Raw genomic sequence first — 19,267 nt, 5'->3', positions numbered from 1 at the left:
TGCCCAGGCTCCTCACAAGCCAGGTCTGACTGGGGCAAAATCCCAACTGCTGGCTGGGGTTGGGGGGATGCGGAAGGTGGAAGATGTCCCTGGTTACCAGGGAGAAGTTAAGCCCTGGACACTGGTCAAAAGGGGGGGGTAGCTGGGCACACTGGGACAGGTTCCCCAGGCCTCTGATCAGACTGGGGGTCACTGGTAAGCCTGGGCTTTGCCCATCAGACACAGAAGGAAGGCTCAGATTACAGATCCACCTGGGAGTCACACTGGGCAAAGCTCCTTTATCCATTGGTGATACAGGAAAGCAATTGTTGTACGAGGAGAGGTGACCTTTTAGTATTAGCCACACTACCCCCTCTTCTAGGATGTCCTCCCTGCTTCCCTGGCTGGGTCAGGTGCCCCTTCTGGGCTCCCACAACCCCCAGGGCTCCTCCACCCCAGTCTTGCATACTCTGGATTGTCCTTGTCTGGGGACGGGCCTGTCTCCCCCACTGGACTGTGAGTCCGTGAGGGCAAGGCCCCCGGCTGTCTCCCGCACAGTTGGGTCTGCAGCACAAGGCCAGAAACAGAGCGGGCACTCAGGAAAGGTTTGCACGGCTCAAACTCAGGAGCACACAGGCTCACATGCAGACCTCACCCAGACGGGATCACAGGACACACGATACAAACTTGCTTGAGGACAAATGCAGTATCACTCACAGACAAGCTCACACACGGTGACTCCAGAGCCCACTCCCCAGCTCTTCTGCTCCAGCTTGGGCATCTACTGCTTACGCTGGACCCTGGTGGGTAGGTACCTTCTCATCAGCCACTCCCCCTTCCACTTTCCTCAGGAACCTAACCAGCTGAGGTTCTAGGTGACAGAGGACTATATAGTGTGTGCGAAGGAGTGAAGTCCTATGAGCTACAAGCCTCTGGAAGACTTACAGAAACTAGTAAGTACTGTGACATCATCTGTCCTTGTCCCCTATAATTTATTCCCACAAAACAGCCAGAGGGATTCCATTAAAATGTGAGTCAGCTCACTTGATTCTCCTGCTCAGAACCCGCCCCTTCACTGAGCGAAAGTTAAAGTCCACTCCATGGCTCACAGGCCCTCAGTTTGGTCCTTGTCACCTCACCGACTCCATCTTCCTTTCCTCTCACTTGCTAGCTCTGCTTTGCCACATTGGTCTCCTTGTTTCCATGCTGTTCCTCCACCACCAGACATGTTCCGGCCTCAGTGCCTTTGCACTTGCTTTTCTCTTTGCTGGGACATTCTTCTTTCATATACTTACTTCAAATTTCTATGCAAATATCACTTCAAAGAGCTTCCCTTAACCATCCTATCTAAAATAGCAATTCCTGCTTTCCCAGCCATTCCTTATTTCCCTTATCTTACTACATTTCCCCCCCACAGAATTTATCACTGCTGCATATTTTTTTATTGTTTGTCTTGCACAGAACTTAAGCTGCAAGTGGTTTTGTTTACCACTATATCTCCAGTGCTTATGAGTGCTTGGCATGAGGAGCTGAGTAAAAGCTCAATGAATTAATTTTCCAGTTCCATCCTTGCTGTCTCATTGCACATACTTTATCCATTGTTTTACACACGGTGTGTGATGGTTAACTTTAAAACTAGTTCATAGCTCATGGAATACAGGACCATGACACATTTCAAGGGTGATGGCTATTCCTCAATGGTTCCAGACTTGCATCTGGAAAATGTAACTATTGAGAGTTTGTGTTGTCTTGAGGGCAGTGTGAATGCATTTTTGGTTGGATGAGTTCAGAGAAGAACTTTGGGGGAAGAGGATGGAAGTACAGAACAAAGCGTACATACCTATGTTGAACGTTCAAAGGAGTGGACTGTAGTAGACTTTTGGGGGGAGGGTTAGCTAGTGTCTCCCCCCCCTTTCCACAGTTAGAAAAATCCCAGCTATCTGAAAGCCTGTTGCCCTCTGTTGAAGCCAACAAAGATGTTTGTCTTTCTGCTTCTGTTGGCACTAAGGTGACCTTGGCAAGTCCTGCTGTACTTGGGAATCAGGAGTTAATAACACTAAAGAAGAAGGGACTGGTGAATCTAGTCCTGCTATGGCAGCTGGGACAAATTCTGTTTTCCAAAGACGGCTGCAACAATCTCTCTCATCCCACCTGTTCTTCTACAATCTGGTCTTGATACTCTTTCCACTGAGAAGTAGGGTCTCTGTTCCCTCCTCTTAAATCTGAGTTGTGCAACTTGCATGTAATCAATAGAAAGTGGTAGAAGTGACACTGCAGGACCCCCAAGATTAGGTAGAAAAGCCATGCAGCTTCTGCCTGAGTCTCTGGAATACTGTCCACGAAGCCTTCAGCCACCACATAACCCAGAGGCAGCCACGCTGCGAGGAAGCCCAAACTAGCCCATGTGAGGCCACGTGGAGAGGTCTGAGGCTGCAGAGGGACACTCATCCAGCCCCCAGCTGCCCGGCTCCAAGCCCTACCTGATTGCACCTTGAGCCAGAACTACCCAACTGAGCCCTTCCCCAAATCCTGGCCCACGGCACCCATGAGAGATAACATGATTGTTGTTCACAATAAGTTTTGGTGTGACTTGTTCTGAGCAACAGCTAGCAAACACAGCCTGTTTCTGGGGCAGCACAGGCACCGAGTGACTAGTGTCCAGTGGTCATTCGCACCAGCGTAGCCTCATCGGACCGGTTCTGTGGCATGATCGTGGCTGGGCTATAGTTGGAGGCAAACTGCCAGTGTTCCTGCTCACTTTCCAATCCTGTTTTTCTAATCACTTCTGGAATTCTGTAAGTGATCCCAAGTTCTCTCAATCAATTTCCTTTCTGCCCCCAGAGGAGGCTTCTGTTGCTTGGAACTAAATCTGTGATGCACGTTTCCATCTCCATTTACACTGCGATACCTTTTCAGTCTCAGCTGGGACGTCTCCTCCTCCTGGAGGCCTTCCCTGACCTCTCCGGCTGGGTCAACTGCCTGCTCTGGGTTCCTGGCACCCGTGCTCCCTGGTGCCAGTGCTGCCCACTCTGAGTTGTCACTGTCTGGGGACAAGCCTGTTTCCCCCACAGTGATTCCAGGAGGGTAGTAATCACTGCTCCATGCCAAGCATTTGCCCAGCCCGGGGATGGGCATAGGGCAGGGGCTCAGGGGATGTGGACTAGTTTAAAGTTAAGTGGAGGGAGGCTTGGGTCCCTCTGGGATTTGCGATGAGGTGAGAGACACTTTCTTAGCTTGATTTGGCTGTTACTCTAGGAGAAGGATCCCAGGGAGGAATAAAGGAAGGAGAGAGGGATGATGCGACGATTGGGTGCATAACTCTCAAGGAAATGTGGGGTCTTTTTGCCTATGGGACTTAGACCTTGGATGTCTAGGTCTGGCTGTAGGAAATTTTTTGCCATGATGGGGAAAGGGGTTAGCTGTCTGATTCTCTTAATAACTTGGGACTCCTGGATTTGAGGGAGGAAGGGTGTGGGGGCCTGGACTCCTGGATCCAGAGGAGCTGGGTCCCTGATTCTGGGCTCTCTGATCCCAGACCCCCGAGTTAATCAAGTGGGGCTCAGCTAGTTCCCGATGCCAAGCTGCCCCCTAGTGGCCACTGCACTTTTTCCACACACCAGAGGACGGACCAGGCTTGGCGGTTTATTTCCGCTTCACAAAAAACCCTTCCAGCCCCTGGGGCTCCCTTAACAGCACATCTTGGGATCCTGTGAGGTGGAAAGAGAGGTGGTTTAGATGGTATCACATCCAGGTGGGGAGGAGTACGCAGGGCCAAGGGAGGAAACGTGGGCAGGCCGGGGGACTCACCGGGCCTCCGGGCCTGGGCTGCGATCGTGGGCCCCACAAAGGCAGCTGGAAGGGTGACTTTCCCTTTAGGAGTTTCTGCAATGAGGACAGTTTGAGAGTGGCTGTTGATTTCCTAGGACCAGTGTTTCCTTTCTGCCCCCTTGCCCTCTTCCCTCAGACCCAGGAGTCCCAGGCCCCGCTGCCTTCTCCACTTACTCTGTGGCTCCCTCCCTGGCCTGGTGCCTGGAGGTGATTTCCCATGGGACTGAGGCCGTAGTCCTCATTCTTGGCAAAGTAAGAGGGGCCCGAAGTCTGGGGAAGGCCTGGAGGGGAGGAGATTAAGAAATTTTACAGCTGAGCTGCAGCTGTGCTTCATTTCACAGGCCTAGACAGGGGTAACACAGTGGTGGCTTGGGGAGGGGTGTCTGGAGGGAGCAGTAGGACAGGATCTTGTTCCCAACTCTTGCTCTTTTTCACCCTAACACCTCTGGCTTGAATAGGAAGAAGTTTTAATTTGTCTACCTGTCCATCCACCCATCCATTCACCCTTTCTTCCTTCCTTTCTTCCTCCCTCTCTCTCTCCCTCCCTCCCTTTTCCTTCCTTCTCTTCATTCATTCATTCATCTGTTCATCCCACAAACATTTCCAGTGTGTCAGGCACTGTTCTGGGCTCTGAAGAGAGCCATGAATCAGACAGATGAAAATCTTTCTTCTCAAGCAGCTGACAGTCTACTGAGCAAGAGGCTTACCATGAGTAATCAGTGTGTGAACAAGGAAATACCCCAGAGAGGATCAGGTGTCCTTCAGAGAACTGAAATAGGCATGGGGAAAGTGTATTGGGAGGGGGGGTGGCAGCAGTGAGCGGACATGAGGGTAGTGGGGAGTGCAAGGGGAAGACCACTCGAAGGAAAACTGAGCAGAAGCCTCAGTGCAAGAAGGATGTGGGGGAGGCTCTGTGATGGGAGGGGGGCTTGCTGGCCTGTTAGAACAGTGAGGGGTCCATTGTTGCCGGAAAGGAGTAGGGGGGTAGTAGGAGGTCATGGGAGAGATGGGTTCAGATCCTCAGGTTTTATGGGCTGTGAAGAGGACACTGGCTTTAATTCTTGGAGCCCTCGGAGCTAGTAGGGGCTCTGAGAGGTCAGGGAGGGGATCTGACTCAGGTTACAGACGCCCGATATTGCTGACTCCATCGAAACCCATGGGGTCCATGCCAAGCTTGTCCCCATTCTCCACATGGAGATACTAAGGATGGGAAAATCCCCTGAATGATGACGTCACCCCCTAGAGGTAGGTTTTTCAGATGGAGAACAGCAGTGTGTGGGAGCACCATGTGCAAATCATGACCATAGTGACACTGCTCATTAACACAGCCCCATTTGCCCAGTGCCCACAGCAGCCCCACGCGGTGGGGCTGACATCATACCCATTTTACAGACAAAGGAATCGAGGCCCACAGAAGGCGTGGAGGATGGGCTCTGGAGTTTGGAGCCAGGGGCCTGGGTTCCAGTCCTGACCATCACCTTCAAGCAGGGTGACCTTCAGATCTCTGAGCCTCAGTGTCCCCCTCTGTATAATAGGAATCATAACAGTACCCATCTTATTGGGTTGTCCTAACAATTAAACGTACACATTAAAAAACAGTCCTGGGTATGGTTCAGGAAATATACTCAATAATAGCGTAATCACTTCGCATGGTGACAGATGGCTACTAGACTTATCACATTATAAGGGATATAAATGTTGAATCACTATGTCGTACGCCTAAAACTAATATAATTTGTATGTCAACTATACTTTAATGAAACGTTTTTTTGATAAGCAGTGCCAGGCATCATCCAGGAAGAGTGATGTACACAGTAACTATTCTTCCTATGACAGTCGTCTTGATGGGAAGTGGGACCGCCAGGGGTGTCTCACATGCAGTGTTTTGAAGAATAAAGGAGCAGGAGTTGCCTGGACTTTGAATCAGGAAGGGTTTGGGGAGAAGAGGAAAGGGCATGCTAGCGGAGGACATAGTCTAGGAAGAGGGGCGACCATGTGGCTGGAGGTGCTTCTCAGCCTGTTTGGCTGTGCCCCCCTGGTTGTCCTCAGGGAGCCGGCTGAGTGCCTCCTAATGTTTCCATTTGCTTTTGGCTGCAGATCGGGATCTGTTTTTAGCTTCCCTGGCTGGTGTCACCATTCTCCACCCCCCTCCCCTTCCTGCTGGCTCTCTTGTTTGCTGTGGTAGAATAATGTTCCCGGACTTCCTGAGTTGTTTGTTTGAAGACGGCAGGTATTGATTGAATCTTGTGAGTGCTCAGTCTGAGATGCTAACAGAGATCTGCCCTTCCCCAGTGGGCCAGGGTCTCAGAAAATCCTGGGGTGGGAGATGCAGTGTGGGGAGAGAAAAGAGCAAGGCTGGGGCTTGCTTAGAAAATTAGCAGATTGTTTTTGAGGTCTTGAAGGCCTCCCAACACTGGCTTCTCAGGCTGTGTGGGTTTGGCAGGTGCAGTTACCTCTCTGGGCTTTTTTCCTCTGAAAAATGAGGATAGGAACATTTTTGACTTCATAGTGTTGTTGGGAAGACTCAGTTCAACTTATTTATTCAACACCTATGTCTTGCGCACCTACTGTGTCAGGCACTGTCCTAGGCTCTGGAGATAAAACGACAATAAAGCAAAGTCCTAATCTTCAGGAGGGGGAGAACCTGCTGTTAGTGACAGAAAACAACAAAAACTGTTCCCTCTGCCAGGTGATGAAAAAGAGTATGCAAATGCAGCAGGCAGGGGCTTGGAAGGACTGGGGTGCTATTTTCAGTAGGGTGGTCAGGGAAGACCTCCTTGAGGAGGGGATGAGAAAATGAGCCTAGAGCAAGGAGATCAAGGTAGAGAGAACAGATTGTGCAAGGGTCCTGGGGCACGACACACCTGAGATGCTGGAAGGAGAGCCAGAAAGCCAATGAGGTGGAATGAGTAAAGAAGAGAACAAGAGAAGAGGCCATAGAAGTGTGGATGTCCGATCACACAGCACCTTGTAAATGGGTACAGAGAATGAGCACTGAGCCAGACCAGGGACGAACGAGACCCAAGCTACCCACTTCAGACAAGCACCCGACTCACCATCTTCAGTTGGCCTTTACTTCTCGGACTCCTGGGGGATAGATCCTGTGGAGGGGGCAGTGGAGGAGCTGATGGCGTCACCTGGGGAGACAGAGGATGGGGAGAGGTTTGGGAACTGCCATTTTTGTTCTCACCTACATGTCCTTCTGCCTGGCGCTTCAGCACCCAAGCACTGTTCTAGATATTGGAGATATACTAGAGAATGAGACAAAGTCCTAACCCTCAGAAGGGTCCCAACTGGAGGGAGCCATAGCCCCAAACCCTTGTGGAAGCAAAAGTCTAGGCCCATAGGACCCCAGAATCCTGTCACCAGCCCCTCCTCCCTCAGATCCAGGAGCCCAGGCCCCCAGCCCCTCCTCCCTCATGTCCCAGGAATTTTTGTTCCAGCTCTTGCCTGCTCTTGCCAGCTCTTCCCTCCTTACCCGCCTCAGCTCCTCCTCTCCATCTTCCTGGTCATTGCTGTACTCTGGGTCCTCAGCAGTGGCCCTGGCTTCCGCTGGCCTCCCTTGGAATTGGTGGATACTCACAACCTCTCGGCCCTTGATCTCAGTGCGGCAGAAGGGGCAGGTCTGGCTGTCTGAGTGCTGGGAGGGTATGGAAGGAAAGGGTCAGGGTCTCCCTGTTTCCTCCACATCCCCTGAGACTACAGGGACTTCATATCCAAGAAAGTGATGTGGGGAGGACAGACAGAGGGAGGGCAATCGGGGGAGAGAGAGTCATGAAGAGAGGGAGTTGGGGAGAGAGATGCAGGACAGAAAAGGAACTGGACCAGAGCCGAGGCCAGGAGGGCGTACAAATGGGAAGCCCAGTGGAACCATGGTGTCGTGTGGGTCTAGATAGTACCGGCTAAGAATGCCTGAGGCACCTGCCTAGGCCCCCACAGACAACACCCCGACCCCCGCCACTACAGGGGCCAGTGTCTGGACCAGCCCTTGTGGTTCTTATTATGGTCTCAGGATGTACCTCAGCAAAAACCATCAGGGAATTATGAAGAGCAAGATTTATCACTCATAGGTCCTGGAGGGTACATGGCATGCAAGAGGGCCACACAGTGAGGTGGCAGGTAGAGAGAGAGGGAGGATGCATGGACCTGGGGCTCTGCCTTTATTAGGGGCCAAGTGGGGTGCTTAGTGTTTTGTGGGTTCACTCCTTATTGGTGAATTTAAAGTACAGGAGTGGGAATTAGGGTGCACGAATTAGAGTGGGGTCTCTCCAGCTGTCAGTTATCTGGGTTACCCAGGGCTTTCTAAAGTGGAACTTCATGGGTGGGGGCACCCTGGTTCCTTATCTAAGACCTGGCCGGACAATCAGCTCTAATTCGTCTTTTGGAGCAAAAATTAATATACCATAAGACCCGGACTTATATTATATTATATAAGATCCGGTCTTATTTTTCTTATAGAAAAATTTCTTATAGAAATTTTCTTATAGAAAAATAAGACCGGGTCTTATATTAATTTTTGCTCCAAAAGACGCATTAGAGCTGGTTGTTCGGCTAGGACGTATTTTCCGGGAAACACGGTAGCTGTTTTGCTAGTAGTTATGTCTCACAGCTGGCAATTTGTTTATTCGAGATAGATGTCTTTGAAATGGATGACTCAGCAATCAAAAGCTCAATGTCAGGCATTTACATCATAACCAAGAAGCTTAATGTGAGGCACTTACTCTTCACAGGAGTGACAGCTCTCTTTCCCCAGGGACCTTTCCCGAGGGCTTCGGGGCTTGGAGCCTCACTGTGGCCCTGGGAGGTTATTACCACCAGCTCCATTCTCCAAAGATGGAGGCTAAGGCTCAGAGAGGTGAAGCCACTAACCTCAGATCTCCCAGTGAGGGAAAGAAGGAGCCCTTTCCATGAATAATGTAGCTGGACAAGGAGAAGCAGAGGTGACAGACACAGAGCGAGATGGGGACAGACAGAGACAGGCAGGCTCCTGTCCTCACTCCTGAGTGACTCTCAGCAAGTCTCTGATCTCCCTGGGCCTCAGTTTCCCCATCTGATTGAGGCATATATGAGAGCCTTTAGGGGAATTTCCCATAGAGAGGGGGACACCGGATGGGAAAGGAAGGGTCAGACCCACCTGCCAGGTAGCCAGACAGCGGCTACAGAGCAGGTGCCCGCATGGCTCAATCTTCACGTCCTTGTTGCTCTCAGCACAGATCTTACAGAGTTCGAATGTGGAGTCCATTGCCCAGTACAGCTGCAGCTGTTCCTGGCAGGTGAGAAAGTAGAAGGACAGAGAGGGGTGGTGATGTCAGCCCTGGGGTACAAGTCGGTCCACAGGAAGAAAGTCCCAAACGTCTGAGCTAGCCCCAAATCCATTCCCAAGTTCAAAGCCATGTGTCTAGCTGCTTCTAAGTGTATCCCTTGTTATGAAATTTGTTCTCTGGGGTTGTTTGCTGGAGTTTCCAGGTTTAGCAACTAAAAATACAGGATGCTGTTAAATTTGATTTTCAGACACATGAAGGATACATTTTTAGGTATAAGTATGTCCCAAATATTGCCTGGGATATACTTATATTTAAAAATAAATTTTTGTTTGTTTGTTTCTCTTCCACCCATAGGGTGACTGTGAAGACTAAAGTACAGGGGCTGTCACTGGTGAATGCTCAGGTGCATTCGCTGTTCTGATGATCTTAGAAGTATCATTTCCTGGTTTAATCCCCATGAAAATCCTCCCTGGGTAGGAGGCAGAAGCTGTATTTTCCAGAGGAGGAACAGAGGCTCAGAAAGGCCAAGTGATTTACCTTGATAGCCACAAGCCAGCACAAACACCCAAGGCCTCTGGGATTCCAGGGACCGACTCCTGAGCCAAGTGTGGTGTTGAGGGCAGCAAGCAAGGACAGGGGTGGTCGGGGGGATGGTAGGTAGAGGAGGGCACAGGCCTGGGCTTCACCTCTGACACGTGGATGCGCTGATGAGGTTCCATCTGGCAGAGTTCCGTCAGGTCTGGGTTGTGGTTCTTCCCATCTGGGTAGAGGTAGCTGCGGGAGGGAAGAGAAGGGGTACTGAGAGGCTGTCCAGTCTATCCTCATAGACTAACATGGACTCTCCCACCCCACAGAGCCCAGAGCTCTTGGATGACCATTTGCCCAAAATCTCTTGTTGGCCTGGATATATTTTTCCTCCTCTCTCATCAAATTGGCACCTCCAGGGCAAGCCGTGGCCCTTCCGAAACCCAAGGCAGGGCCGTGTCCCCCCAGGCTCCCATAGATGGGCACACATAACCTAAGTGACTCAAATTCTGGGAACATGGTTAAGATGAATGGGAACCAGGAAACTGATCAAAATCCAGGCCTTGCCCTCCCCAAGTGTCAACCATCCTAGAGTCTTCAGGCCCAAGCATCACAGCATCTCACAGTCACAGATTGCTGGGGTGACCAAATCCTAGAATCTTAAACTAGCAGGGCTAGAAGGACCCTTCTAGACCGTCTACACTACTTCTCACTTTACAGCTTCTGACTGAGGCCCAGTGTGGGAGAGGCGACCACCCAGTGTCGCCCAGTGAGGACCGGAGGGACGCAGACCAGGGCTGTGGGTCCAAGCACCAGGCTCCAGGGCAGCCCAGAAGGTGGCTCTGCACCCTCTGGGTCTCCCATCCAGGTCATAAGTGCACCTTCAGACCGACAGCTGGGTCAAAAGTCCCCTAAGCCTGGTGGCTTTGACCGGCCTGGGCCCCAATGCAGCTCTCCCACAAACACACTGTGTAACCCAGGCTGGGCAATTTTACCTCTCTGGCCTGTTTTCCCTTCTGTAAAATGGACATAATCACACCTATGGCAAAGATGGGTAGTAAGACAGTGCTAATAAAACATGCAGCACCCCTCCTCCACAGGTAAACGTCTAAAAAGAGAGAACTGCTATGATCAACTTCAGATCCAGAAAGATGGCTCACTGTGGGGTAGAAAGAACTGGTGTTCCTTCCCCTCTTTCAGGGCTTTCATTTTCCCATCTATTAAATGGTGTGTGTGTGTGTGTGTAAGGCAGGGGGCGTTAAACCAGACTGATGGTGTTCACACTATTTTAACTCTGGAATCCTCTTCTCCAATGAGATCTGACCTGGAACTCAGAACAGTATAGTGGGGAAGGACCTGTATTCTGAGCCTGGCTGCCTGGCTTCAAATACCAACTCGCTAGCTCAGTGACTGTGTGACCTGGGCAGTGGCTCTGTCTCTCTGTGCCTCAGTTGTAAAATAGGGACATCATATGTGTGCGTATGTACAAATAAATTTTAGCGCATAGGCAAATTTGCATGAATATAATTTGCCTCCACGCTAAAATTTACTTGTAACCCCTACATCAATACCCGTGGCTTGTGCATTCAGGAACGAGCACACAGCAGCAAAAAATTTGAGTCGCCCAACAGGCATGCCCCAGGTAAGGCTGAACAAGGCAACACTTGGCCATCTTGTAAACCAGTGTCCTTTCGCTGTCTATTTTGTCACATTTTTTGCATTTTTGTGCTTTTTCTTGGTGAGTTTTCTGTTTACAGTGCCCCCTAGGCTTTGTGCTGAAATGCTATTTAGCGTTGCTAAGCACAAGAAGGCTTCGATGTGCCTTAGGGAGAAAATATATGAATTAGATAAGTTCCGTTCAGGCCCGAGTTATAGTGCTGTTGGCTGTATGTTCAAAGTTAATGAATCAACAATATATATTACATAAGGTGCTTTTAAACAGAAACATTCACAAAGGTTATTATGTAGTGACTGGTTGACAAAAATGTGACCAGTCTTGCAGGAACCTAAACCCGTATTTTCCTTAGGAGCAATGGCTCAGTATTTACCAATTCAGTGTTCACTGCGACTTTATAGAACACAATGATCAGGAATAATGAGAATCAACTGCATATCATCTATCTATCTATCTATCTATCTATCTATCTAGCTAGCTAGCTAGCTAGCTATCTATCTAGTATCCTATAAATATGACTGCTAAGAAGGCTCTGGTTAAAGGTCCAGGGTGGGACTTGGGAACCACACCTACCTTTTTTCTCCTCCCCTCCTATCTAAGGCAGCTTCTAAAAGAGAGGCCCTTGGGGCAGCCAAGGTTACAGATGAAAAACTACCAATCTAGCTGTTTTCCCAGTTCTCTTCCTGCTCTAGCAGTCTGGATTCTACAACAGGGTATGGATATCTAGAAGCCAAAGCTCTGAGCGCAATTCCAAACAGTGGAAACAGGGGTTATGCCAAATTCCCCACACCGTTTTTGGAGCTGGGCTAGCTCACGTGGCGGCTTTGTGGACAAGAAAAGGCGCTTCTTCCTTGTCTGCCGCCTGCTGGATCACTGTAGTATTGCAAGTTTATGATGTCTGCTGTGTGAATTGTGTGCCCTCCGCGGTGGGGTGATCTTGGGCAGTGCTCCACGCGCACAGCCTTTTGAGGTACATTCAGCTGATACCCTCCCCTGCCAGGATGGGGACTCACAAGCCTTCCTTTTGTCCTTCCAGGAGCGCCTTGAACAGGGGTTTATTGAGAGGAATGGTCTGAAGGATGCTGCCATCTGAGCTCACGTATCCGATAGCCCACTGCCCCAGGCGAGTGCAACTGGGCCGGAAGATGTAGCTGGAGGAAGAGGCAGATAGGGGAGGGAGTGGTCACCGCTGTCCCTTCTGGGACTCCCAGCCCTTCACACTGTTGGGGATCCAGGTGTCTAAGTCCTCGCCCCCTTACACACAGCTTCCCACTTTTTAGGCAGTGAGGCATTGACCCGTTTGCCCTACATATATGGGATTACTTATTGCTTCCACCTGCTTGGCTTCTCTTCCTCCTTCACTGGGGTTAGACAAGGCTGATTCTGGCTTTGCCAATCAGTGAGTTTTAGGACCACTGACCATAGTGATGGGAGTCAGCCCTGGGACTTTTGCTGGAAGTCCCAGCAAAGTACCCCATTAATACAGAGGTAGCTAAGCTGATAGGGTATACAGCTGGAGGTTCTAGAAACTATTTGCCACCCTGAGGAGAGACCATGTCTGCGAACGGAGCTAACGGAGGAAAGCAGAGATGGGATAAACAGAAACCGATTCCTGACAATAGCCTGTGTGCACCTGGATCCAGCTGTGCCTGAAACCTAAAACCTGGTCTTTTCAATTATGGGAATTAATTCATCCCTTTTTCTTTCCCTTTAAACTAGTTTGCAGTGTAACTGGAAAAGTGCCAATACGCTTGCTGTCCTGGGGGTTCTACACCCCAGCCCTGCAAAGACTCACGAATCTGACCTCCTATTCCCTTAATCTCTTGGTGTTCCAGGGAGCTCAGCCCCTCAAATCTTAACCCTCTGGGGGACCCAACAGCTCAAAACTCTGGCTTGAATAATTTCAGGACTCAGGGGTCTGGTTCCCAGTTTTCTACCCCAGGAGGTGGGGGGTCATATTAAAAATATTTACTAGATGGTACAGCATGGACTCTAACCTGTCAGAAATGGGTCTTATCCTGGGGCAGGGTCTTCAGGCCTCCTGCCAGACCACGTATTGTCCCTTTAGCTACTGGATTGTAGGAAGGTCCAGGAGGTCCGGGAAGAAGAGGTGGGGTGGCCGAGGGCACTCAATGTCCCACCTCCACTGTCTGGTGCCCCAGGTACCTCAACCCTTCAGTTCTTTCTCTGAAGGATGTCTGGGTTTCTACCACCGCCCACCCTGGACCCAGAGCCCTGACACCCTGGCAGCCTCCTCCCAAGGCCTGGTTCCTTACCTGCCTGGCTTGTCCCTGCAGGCCTGCAGACGTGCTCGGACCTCATCATACGTGAGGAAGGCCATGTACCCCGGGTGGTTGACTGCCAGGAGCTGCCAGTTCTTGAGGAGTGTTGGCCATGGCTGGAGCCGGGTGATGCTTGGGTCAGGGAGGGGCCGAGGAAGCAGCTACCCTCCTAGTACTTCCCAGGATCCAAGAGCCCAGCCACCTTGCTCACACTCACAGGGGGCCTCAGAGATCTCTTTTTTCACAGAAGACTCCAGACGCTTATTCCCCAGGACCCAGGAGTCCAGGTCCCCAGTTTCTTCCACCCACAGACTGAGTCTAGGCCCCCAGCCCCTGCTCCCTCAGAACCAGGAGTCCAGGTCCCCACCCTCTCCTTCCCTTACAACCTGAGTCTGAGCCCCCAATCTCGGCCTTCCCTGACCTGGAAGAGCCTGGTGAAGATATCAAACTCAAAGATGGACACATGGCCACTGCAGGTGAGGTCGATGGTGGAGCGCAAGGCTTGGGCTGCAGGGCCTGACTCCACGGGGTGGCAAGTGCACAAGAGAGACTCAAACTCAGGCCAAGGCAGCACACATCTGGGTGGAGAAAGGTGGGGGGATGCAGGTAAGGCCTCTGGGAGCCTAGGAGGGGAGCACCTCTGCGAAGGAGGCAGCTGGGGGCCTGGACTCCTGGGTCTGGGGGAGGAGGGGCCGGGGGCCTGAACTCCTGGGTCTGAGGGAGGAGGGGCTGGGGGCTGGTCTCCTGGGTCTGAGGGAGGAGGGGTTGGGGGCCTGGGCTCCTGGGTCTGAGGGAGGAGGGGGCTGGGGGGCCTGGACTCCTAGGTTCCTGGGCAGGGGCAGGATGAGGCTCCAGGAGTATAGGGGCCCTGAGGACAGGTGCTTACTCACCGGGATCCACAGTACTCCCTCCAGAAGGTGTGGGCCGGGGCCTTAGTGAGCTGGTATGTGTGTCCACAATACTTTCCCTCGGGAAAAAGTGCTCTCAGCTCCGCGTACATGTGGCTGAAGATAAGGGCCAGCTTGGCCAGCTGTCGCCTGTGGAGATGGGGTCTGAGGACATGGCTGGACCCTGGGGCACCCTCTATGTGGAACACCCATAGGCCCCAGACTCTCTAACGCAGCAGTGCAGGGTAAAGTCTATGCCAACACTGCTTGTTGCAGCCCTGATACTTCTTCTCTCAGAACCTGTTTATTCTTCTGTGAAGGAAAGCAGGTGCTGCCCATATCCTCATCCTTCAGTACACAGGCCCTAATTTCTTCCTGAAGCCCACGGGCTGGAGGAAAAGCCTTGCCTAGTCAGGTGTGGGGACCACTAGTGCCGAGTCATTTAGGGTGGTCTGTATGCAGGTCTCGCTCGGAGCCTTCCTCTTTGTTTGAGCAGCACTGGGGTGCAGGCCCCCATGCTTTCTCCTACCAGCTACCTCCCTGAGATACTGATCAGGATGTGAGCAACAGTGGAGGTTAGCTCTGACACTTAGCTATATGATTTTTGGAACATTCCTTTATTTTCCCCCTAGGCCTCAGTTTCCTCAACTGTGAAATGGGCATAAGTGCAGGATAAGTATAGCCCCTGCCTCACGGGGGAGTGATGAAGATTCTTATAAGCACATAAAATACCCAGCACACCCAGCATACAGTAGGCACTCAGTTAATTATTATTAACTGAGTTAATTATTATTTATGTTCTTATTTATATTACTATCCTTGGGCCAGGCCTGTAGGGTTCCTGATACTTCTAGAGGGCCACCCCTGCCAGTTTCTAAGTACCCATCCTTCCCAGAATCTAATTAATATGTAGCCACTAATTCACCTTTGGCTGGTCCAAAGTGAGATTTGCTCTAAATGGGAAATCCTCACAAGACTTCAGAAACTTAGTGCAAAAGAAAAAAAAAAGTCAATGATCTCATTAATCATTGCTTTATATTGGTTACAAGTTGAGGTGATAATATTTTGGATATAATGAGTTAAAGAAAATGTTATCAAAACTCATTTCACCTGTTTAAGAAAATCTTTTTGTAATATGTCTCCTAGAAAATGAAAAAATACAAGTGTGGCTTACATTAGGTTTTAGTAGAGAGTGTTGGTCTAGAATCTCCTTCAAATAATTGCTAGGCCCCCGGTGGCTCTAGAATATCCACTTAGATTTTCACTAAACCCCTAAGCTTCTTAGTTTCTAGAACCCACTGAATCTAGAACAGTGGTTCTCAGAGGAGTTACACTACCCTTCTAAGGAGCATCTTAGAAGCTCCTTATCTTCTGATGAGAAATTTACTCATCATAGTGATTGGGGCGTGGGAAGGCTAGAACATGGGGGACAATCCCCTCCAGCAAGATTTGCCCACATCCACTCAACTTTCCAGTGTCCCACACTAAATATTCATGAAGGTGAAAAATCCATTTTTGATTATTTCAGCCTGGAACCCACTTCTGTTTTCCAAAAGCATTTTTGCACATTTTAAATTTATAAGAATTTTACAGAAACTCAACTCTCCTATATATCAAGGGAAGACTGATTCAGCAACGGTTCTCCCTACAGATGAACAAGTGTCTGACTCATCAGCTTTGCCTTGCAAAATAATTGTGATTGTGCCTTAGCATTTCCATTCAAAATCTAGGTAGTTTTATTACGAAGGACAGTCCTTTGATCTTTCCCTTATAATACAGTTTGGGCATTATAGTGATTGAAAAAATATGAGTAGGTAGGTTATTTACATTAGGCATTTCATTTCAGGATTAATTTCAGGAGACACTACAAAATATTTGCTGTAAAGAAGGGGCACGTGGCATGACTGAGTGAAAGCCACTGGTCCAGATCTTACTGTGGGCTCTAGGCCCTGTCACTCATCAGCCCCTTCTCCAGAGTTCAGCACCAGAGCAGGCACCCTGCACACAAACCCCACTGACATCTGAGCAAGCTGTTTCTCAGGAAGTCAAGACCAGGAGGACCTTATGAGTTCCCCAGGCAGGGGTCGTGATGGAGATGTCAATACATCCCTCCTCTTGCAGGAAGCTCCCTGGGGTCCTCATATGCTCAGGGTGTGTGTGTCTAAGGCATCTGGGAGAGTGCAGCAGTGGGAAGCAGCCTGCTGAGTGGCCAAGAAAGAGGGGAAATGGGGGCCTGTGGACATAGGTGTGTGTTCAAGGAAGGAGAGAGGACTGCGTGGCATAGTTTCCCAGGTTCCCTCAGGGAGAAGGGGTTGGGATTGGACTACTAGGACCTGAGAAAGCAGTGAGCTGGGGCCTAGACTCCTGGGTCTGAGGGAGGAGGGGTTGGGAGCATGACCTGGGCCTCCTTTGTGATCCCACCTTTTTTCTGAGCAAAGGCGTCAGCTCACCTGAGTAAAGAGCCCTCCCGGAAGAGCTCGTCGTTGGCACTCCTTCGGCCCGGCGGTGGCAGCAGTGTCGCCACCTGCCTGCTCTTGGCCTCCAGGTTGGCGAGGTAGACCACAAGAAAGTCCCCGGCACCCCCGGAAATCTCGGGAACGCCTCCGCTGGCCGCGCGCCGGGCGTGGGCCACGTCTCGCAGCAGCTGCGCGGTGCGGGGCAGCAGGTCTCGCAGCGAAGGGGGACTGGAGGTGAGCCGGGGGTCTCCGCATTGCTCCTCCAGGCGCTGCACTAACTTCACCGCCCGGCCGAGCGCGCGGACCTCTCCCCCCTGCCACCCTCGCGGGGCTGCCACCGCAGCCATCCGTCCCTCGGGTGCCAGCGGAGGACGGGTGCGGCGGTGAAAGGCGCGGCCCCGCCCTAGTCAGGTTGGGGGCGGGAACGGGCGCCAGAGGTGAGGCGGGCCCTGGAGAATCCGGCAGGGGACAGCAGATAGGTACCTGGGACCCAAAGAGGGCGGGGCCCGGGGCTCCGGGGCCGGGGCCTCCGGTCCCTAGGTTCTCTGGAGATGGAGTTCGAAAGTCTCATCCCCAAAGGACAGTCTGGTCTGATGGAGTGGCTTCGGGGTAGGGAACGATAGGGGTGATTCCCGGGTGAGTGGGAATTGAGGGTAGGATGCCTGGGCCCCTTTAGGGAGGCTGAGGGCTGGGTCCCAAGGTTGAAGTGGAGGAGGGGCTGGGGGAAAACCTAGGACTTTTTCTGGGGGTGGGGGTAGGGCTGGGTACTATCCGGATCCTGCAGGGGGTTGTGGCTAGGACGTAGCACTCCCGCGTCGTGGTGAAGGTTTGATCTTTGGTCGAGACATGGAATTAAAGGTCAGAGAGCTGAACTTTCTAGAAGGAAAGGTCAGGGAGATAGTGTGATTCCTTTGTCCGGAGAAAGAATACATAGCGCGACCAGACTCCTGAGTTTCTTAGGAGCAGGTGGGGGGAGGGTGTCTGAGGGAGCAAGAATTTGGCAATATAGTAATTCTTGGGTCCCTATGAGAGGGGCCTGCGGGAAACTAGGCTGTTGGGCGCAAGGCTGGAGGGGCGTGGTTTTCTCTCCACCTGGCCCTACCTGTAGCTCGGGCCCAGCCTCGCCTGAGCGCTGGACAGCCACCAGGGGCGCTGTGGGCGGGGCCGCTCGCCAACCAAGGCACCCAGGCCACGCCCTAGGGGACCAGGCCAAGGTCTGATCACAAATATGCACATACCTAGAGAATTTCAAATCAGAGAATAGTAATCGCTAACATTTGTTGAACACTCTCTGTCGGGCCCTGTATGTCAAGCTACATTTTCTCACTGAATTTTCAAAAACCCTTTGAAGTGGAGAAGGGGGAGAAGGTGTAAGATGAGAGCTGAGTCTCCCATCGCACCCTACTCCCCTTCGCAGCCCCCACCCCCATCTCTTAGAACCCGAGAATCCTTAACTTGTGGAATCTTCGATGTTCTATTTCAGACTAAGCGGAAACCTGATCTTTGCTGTCAGGATGGCAAGGTCTGCCTCTCAGCCCCTTGCGTTGTTGCCCCCAAAGCGTCTGCCTCAGTTTCCTCCTCCGGAAAATAGGATGAAAACCCACTGGTCTGGCAAAAATTCAAAATTTTGACTATGCCAAGTGTTGATAAAGAGCTGATGGAAGTGTAAATGCACAAAATTACATTGGAGAGCAATTTGGCAGGATCCATCAAACCTTTGACAGGCAAGTCCGTGGCCCGCTGCATCCTTCAGAGCTTGGCTTGCAAACACTTTGCTCACATAAGGACATTATACACCTGAAACAAATAGTTTCACAGGGTAATCCTTGCCCCGACTATGTGCTCTAATATTTTCTATTCTATTAAATTCCATTTCATTAAAGGGAAAATCGTTTACAACCCACTAAATTGATTTCACAACCCACTAATGGATTTTGTTGGGCAGGTTGAAAAATATTGCCTAAAAAAACTCCAAGAGACATGTTCCAAGATGTTAAATTGCAGCCTTGTGGGAAATGGAGAAAACTGGAAACAAGGTAGCTGTTTATCACCAGAAGGGATGAATAAATTGTGGTATACTTTCACAAAGGACTCCCACACAGCAGTTCAAATGAATGAATTGGACACACATACCAATAGCATGAATCACAAAACATACTGATGAGTGTACTGGGTTGAATAGTGTCCCCTCCACCCCCACCCCATTCATGTGCTCAGGAACCTGTGAATGTGACCTTATTTAGAAACAGAGGCTTTGCAGATGTAACCAAGTTAAGATTAGGTTATACTGAATTAGAGTGGATCCTAAATCTAATATGACTGGAAATTTGGACACAGACACAGGTATACCCACAGGGAGAAAGCCATGTGA

The 19,267-nt window shown here is 50.8% G+C and overlaps 1 protein-coding gene across 5 annotated transcripts; it reads right to left on the bottom strand.

The window, feature by feature from the left end:
* Positions 1 to 1,429: 1,429 nt before the first annotated feature.
* On the bottom strand, positions 1,430 to 17,299 carry CBLC (Cbl proto-oncogene C). Of its 5 annotated transcripts, none has more exons than XM_081032754.1 (13): positions 16,891 to 17,299; positions 14,444 to 14,590; positions 13,975 to 14,131; positions 13,548 to 13,669; positions 12,285 to 12,422; positions 9,758 to 9,845; positions 8,942 to 9,073; positions 7,286 to 7,447; positions 6,864 to 6,944; positions 5,286 to 5,331; positions 3,982 to 4,088; positions 3,787 to 3,861; positions 1,430 to 3,686 (listed from the first exon to the last, which is right to left on the bottom strand). In XM_081032754.1, the coding sequence occupies exons 1-13, from the start codon at positions 17,241 to 17,243 to the stop codon at positions 3,666 to 3,668; spliced, it is 1,629 nt and encodes a 542-aa protein (XP_080888880.1). In that variant the 5' UTR covers positions 17,244 to 17,299; the 3' UTR covers positions 1,430 to 3,665. The 5 variants fall into 5 exon arrangements, 3 of the variants coding, with proteins under 3 accessions (XP_080888880.1, XP_080888881.1, XP_080888882.1); XR_013992213.1 differs by having other exon boundaries at positions 3,602 to 3,686; positions 5,189 to 5,331; positions 16,891 to 17,267; XR_013992212.1 differs by lacking the exon at positions 5,286 to 5,331 and having other exon boundaries at positions 3,602 to 3,686.
* Positions 17,300 to 19,267: the final 1,968 nt, after the last annotated feature.

This window comes from Rhinolophus hipposideros (genome assembly GCF_964194185.1).
Source record: "Rhinolophus hipposideros genome assembly, chromosome: 21".
NCBI classification, from domain to species: Eukaryota; Metazoa; Chordata; class Mammalia; order Chiroptera; family Rhinolophidae; genus Rhinolophus; species Rhinolophus hipposideros.
This window is presented reverse-complemented; position numbering and strand designations above follow the sequence as displayed.

Excerpts from the sequence above, each read along its gene's own strand:
- CBLC (XM_081032754.1), bottom strand. The coding sequence starts at position 17,243 with ATGGCTGCGGTGGCAGCCCCGCGAGGGTGGCAGGGGGGAGAGGTCCGC. Across the intron at positions 7,448-8,941 it reads GCTGTCTGGCTACCTGGCAG|CACTCAGACAGCCAGACCTG; the intron begins GTGGGTCTGACC and ends ATACCCTCCCAG. Across the intron at positions 6,945-7,285 it reads GAGAGGAGGAGCTGAGGCGG|GTGACGCCATCAGCTCCTCC; the intron begins GTAAGGAGGGAA and ends CTGTCTCCCCAG.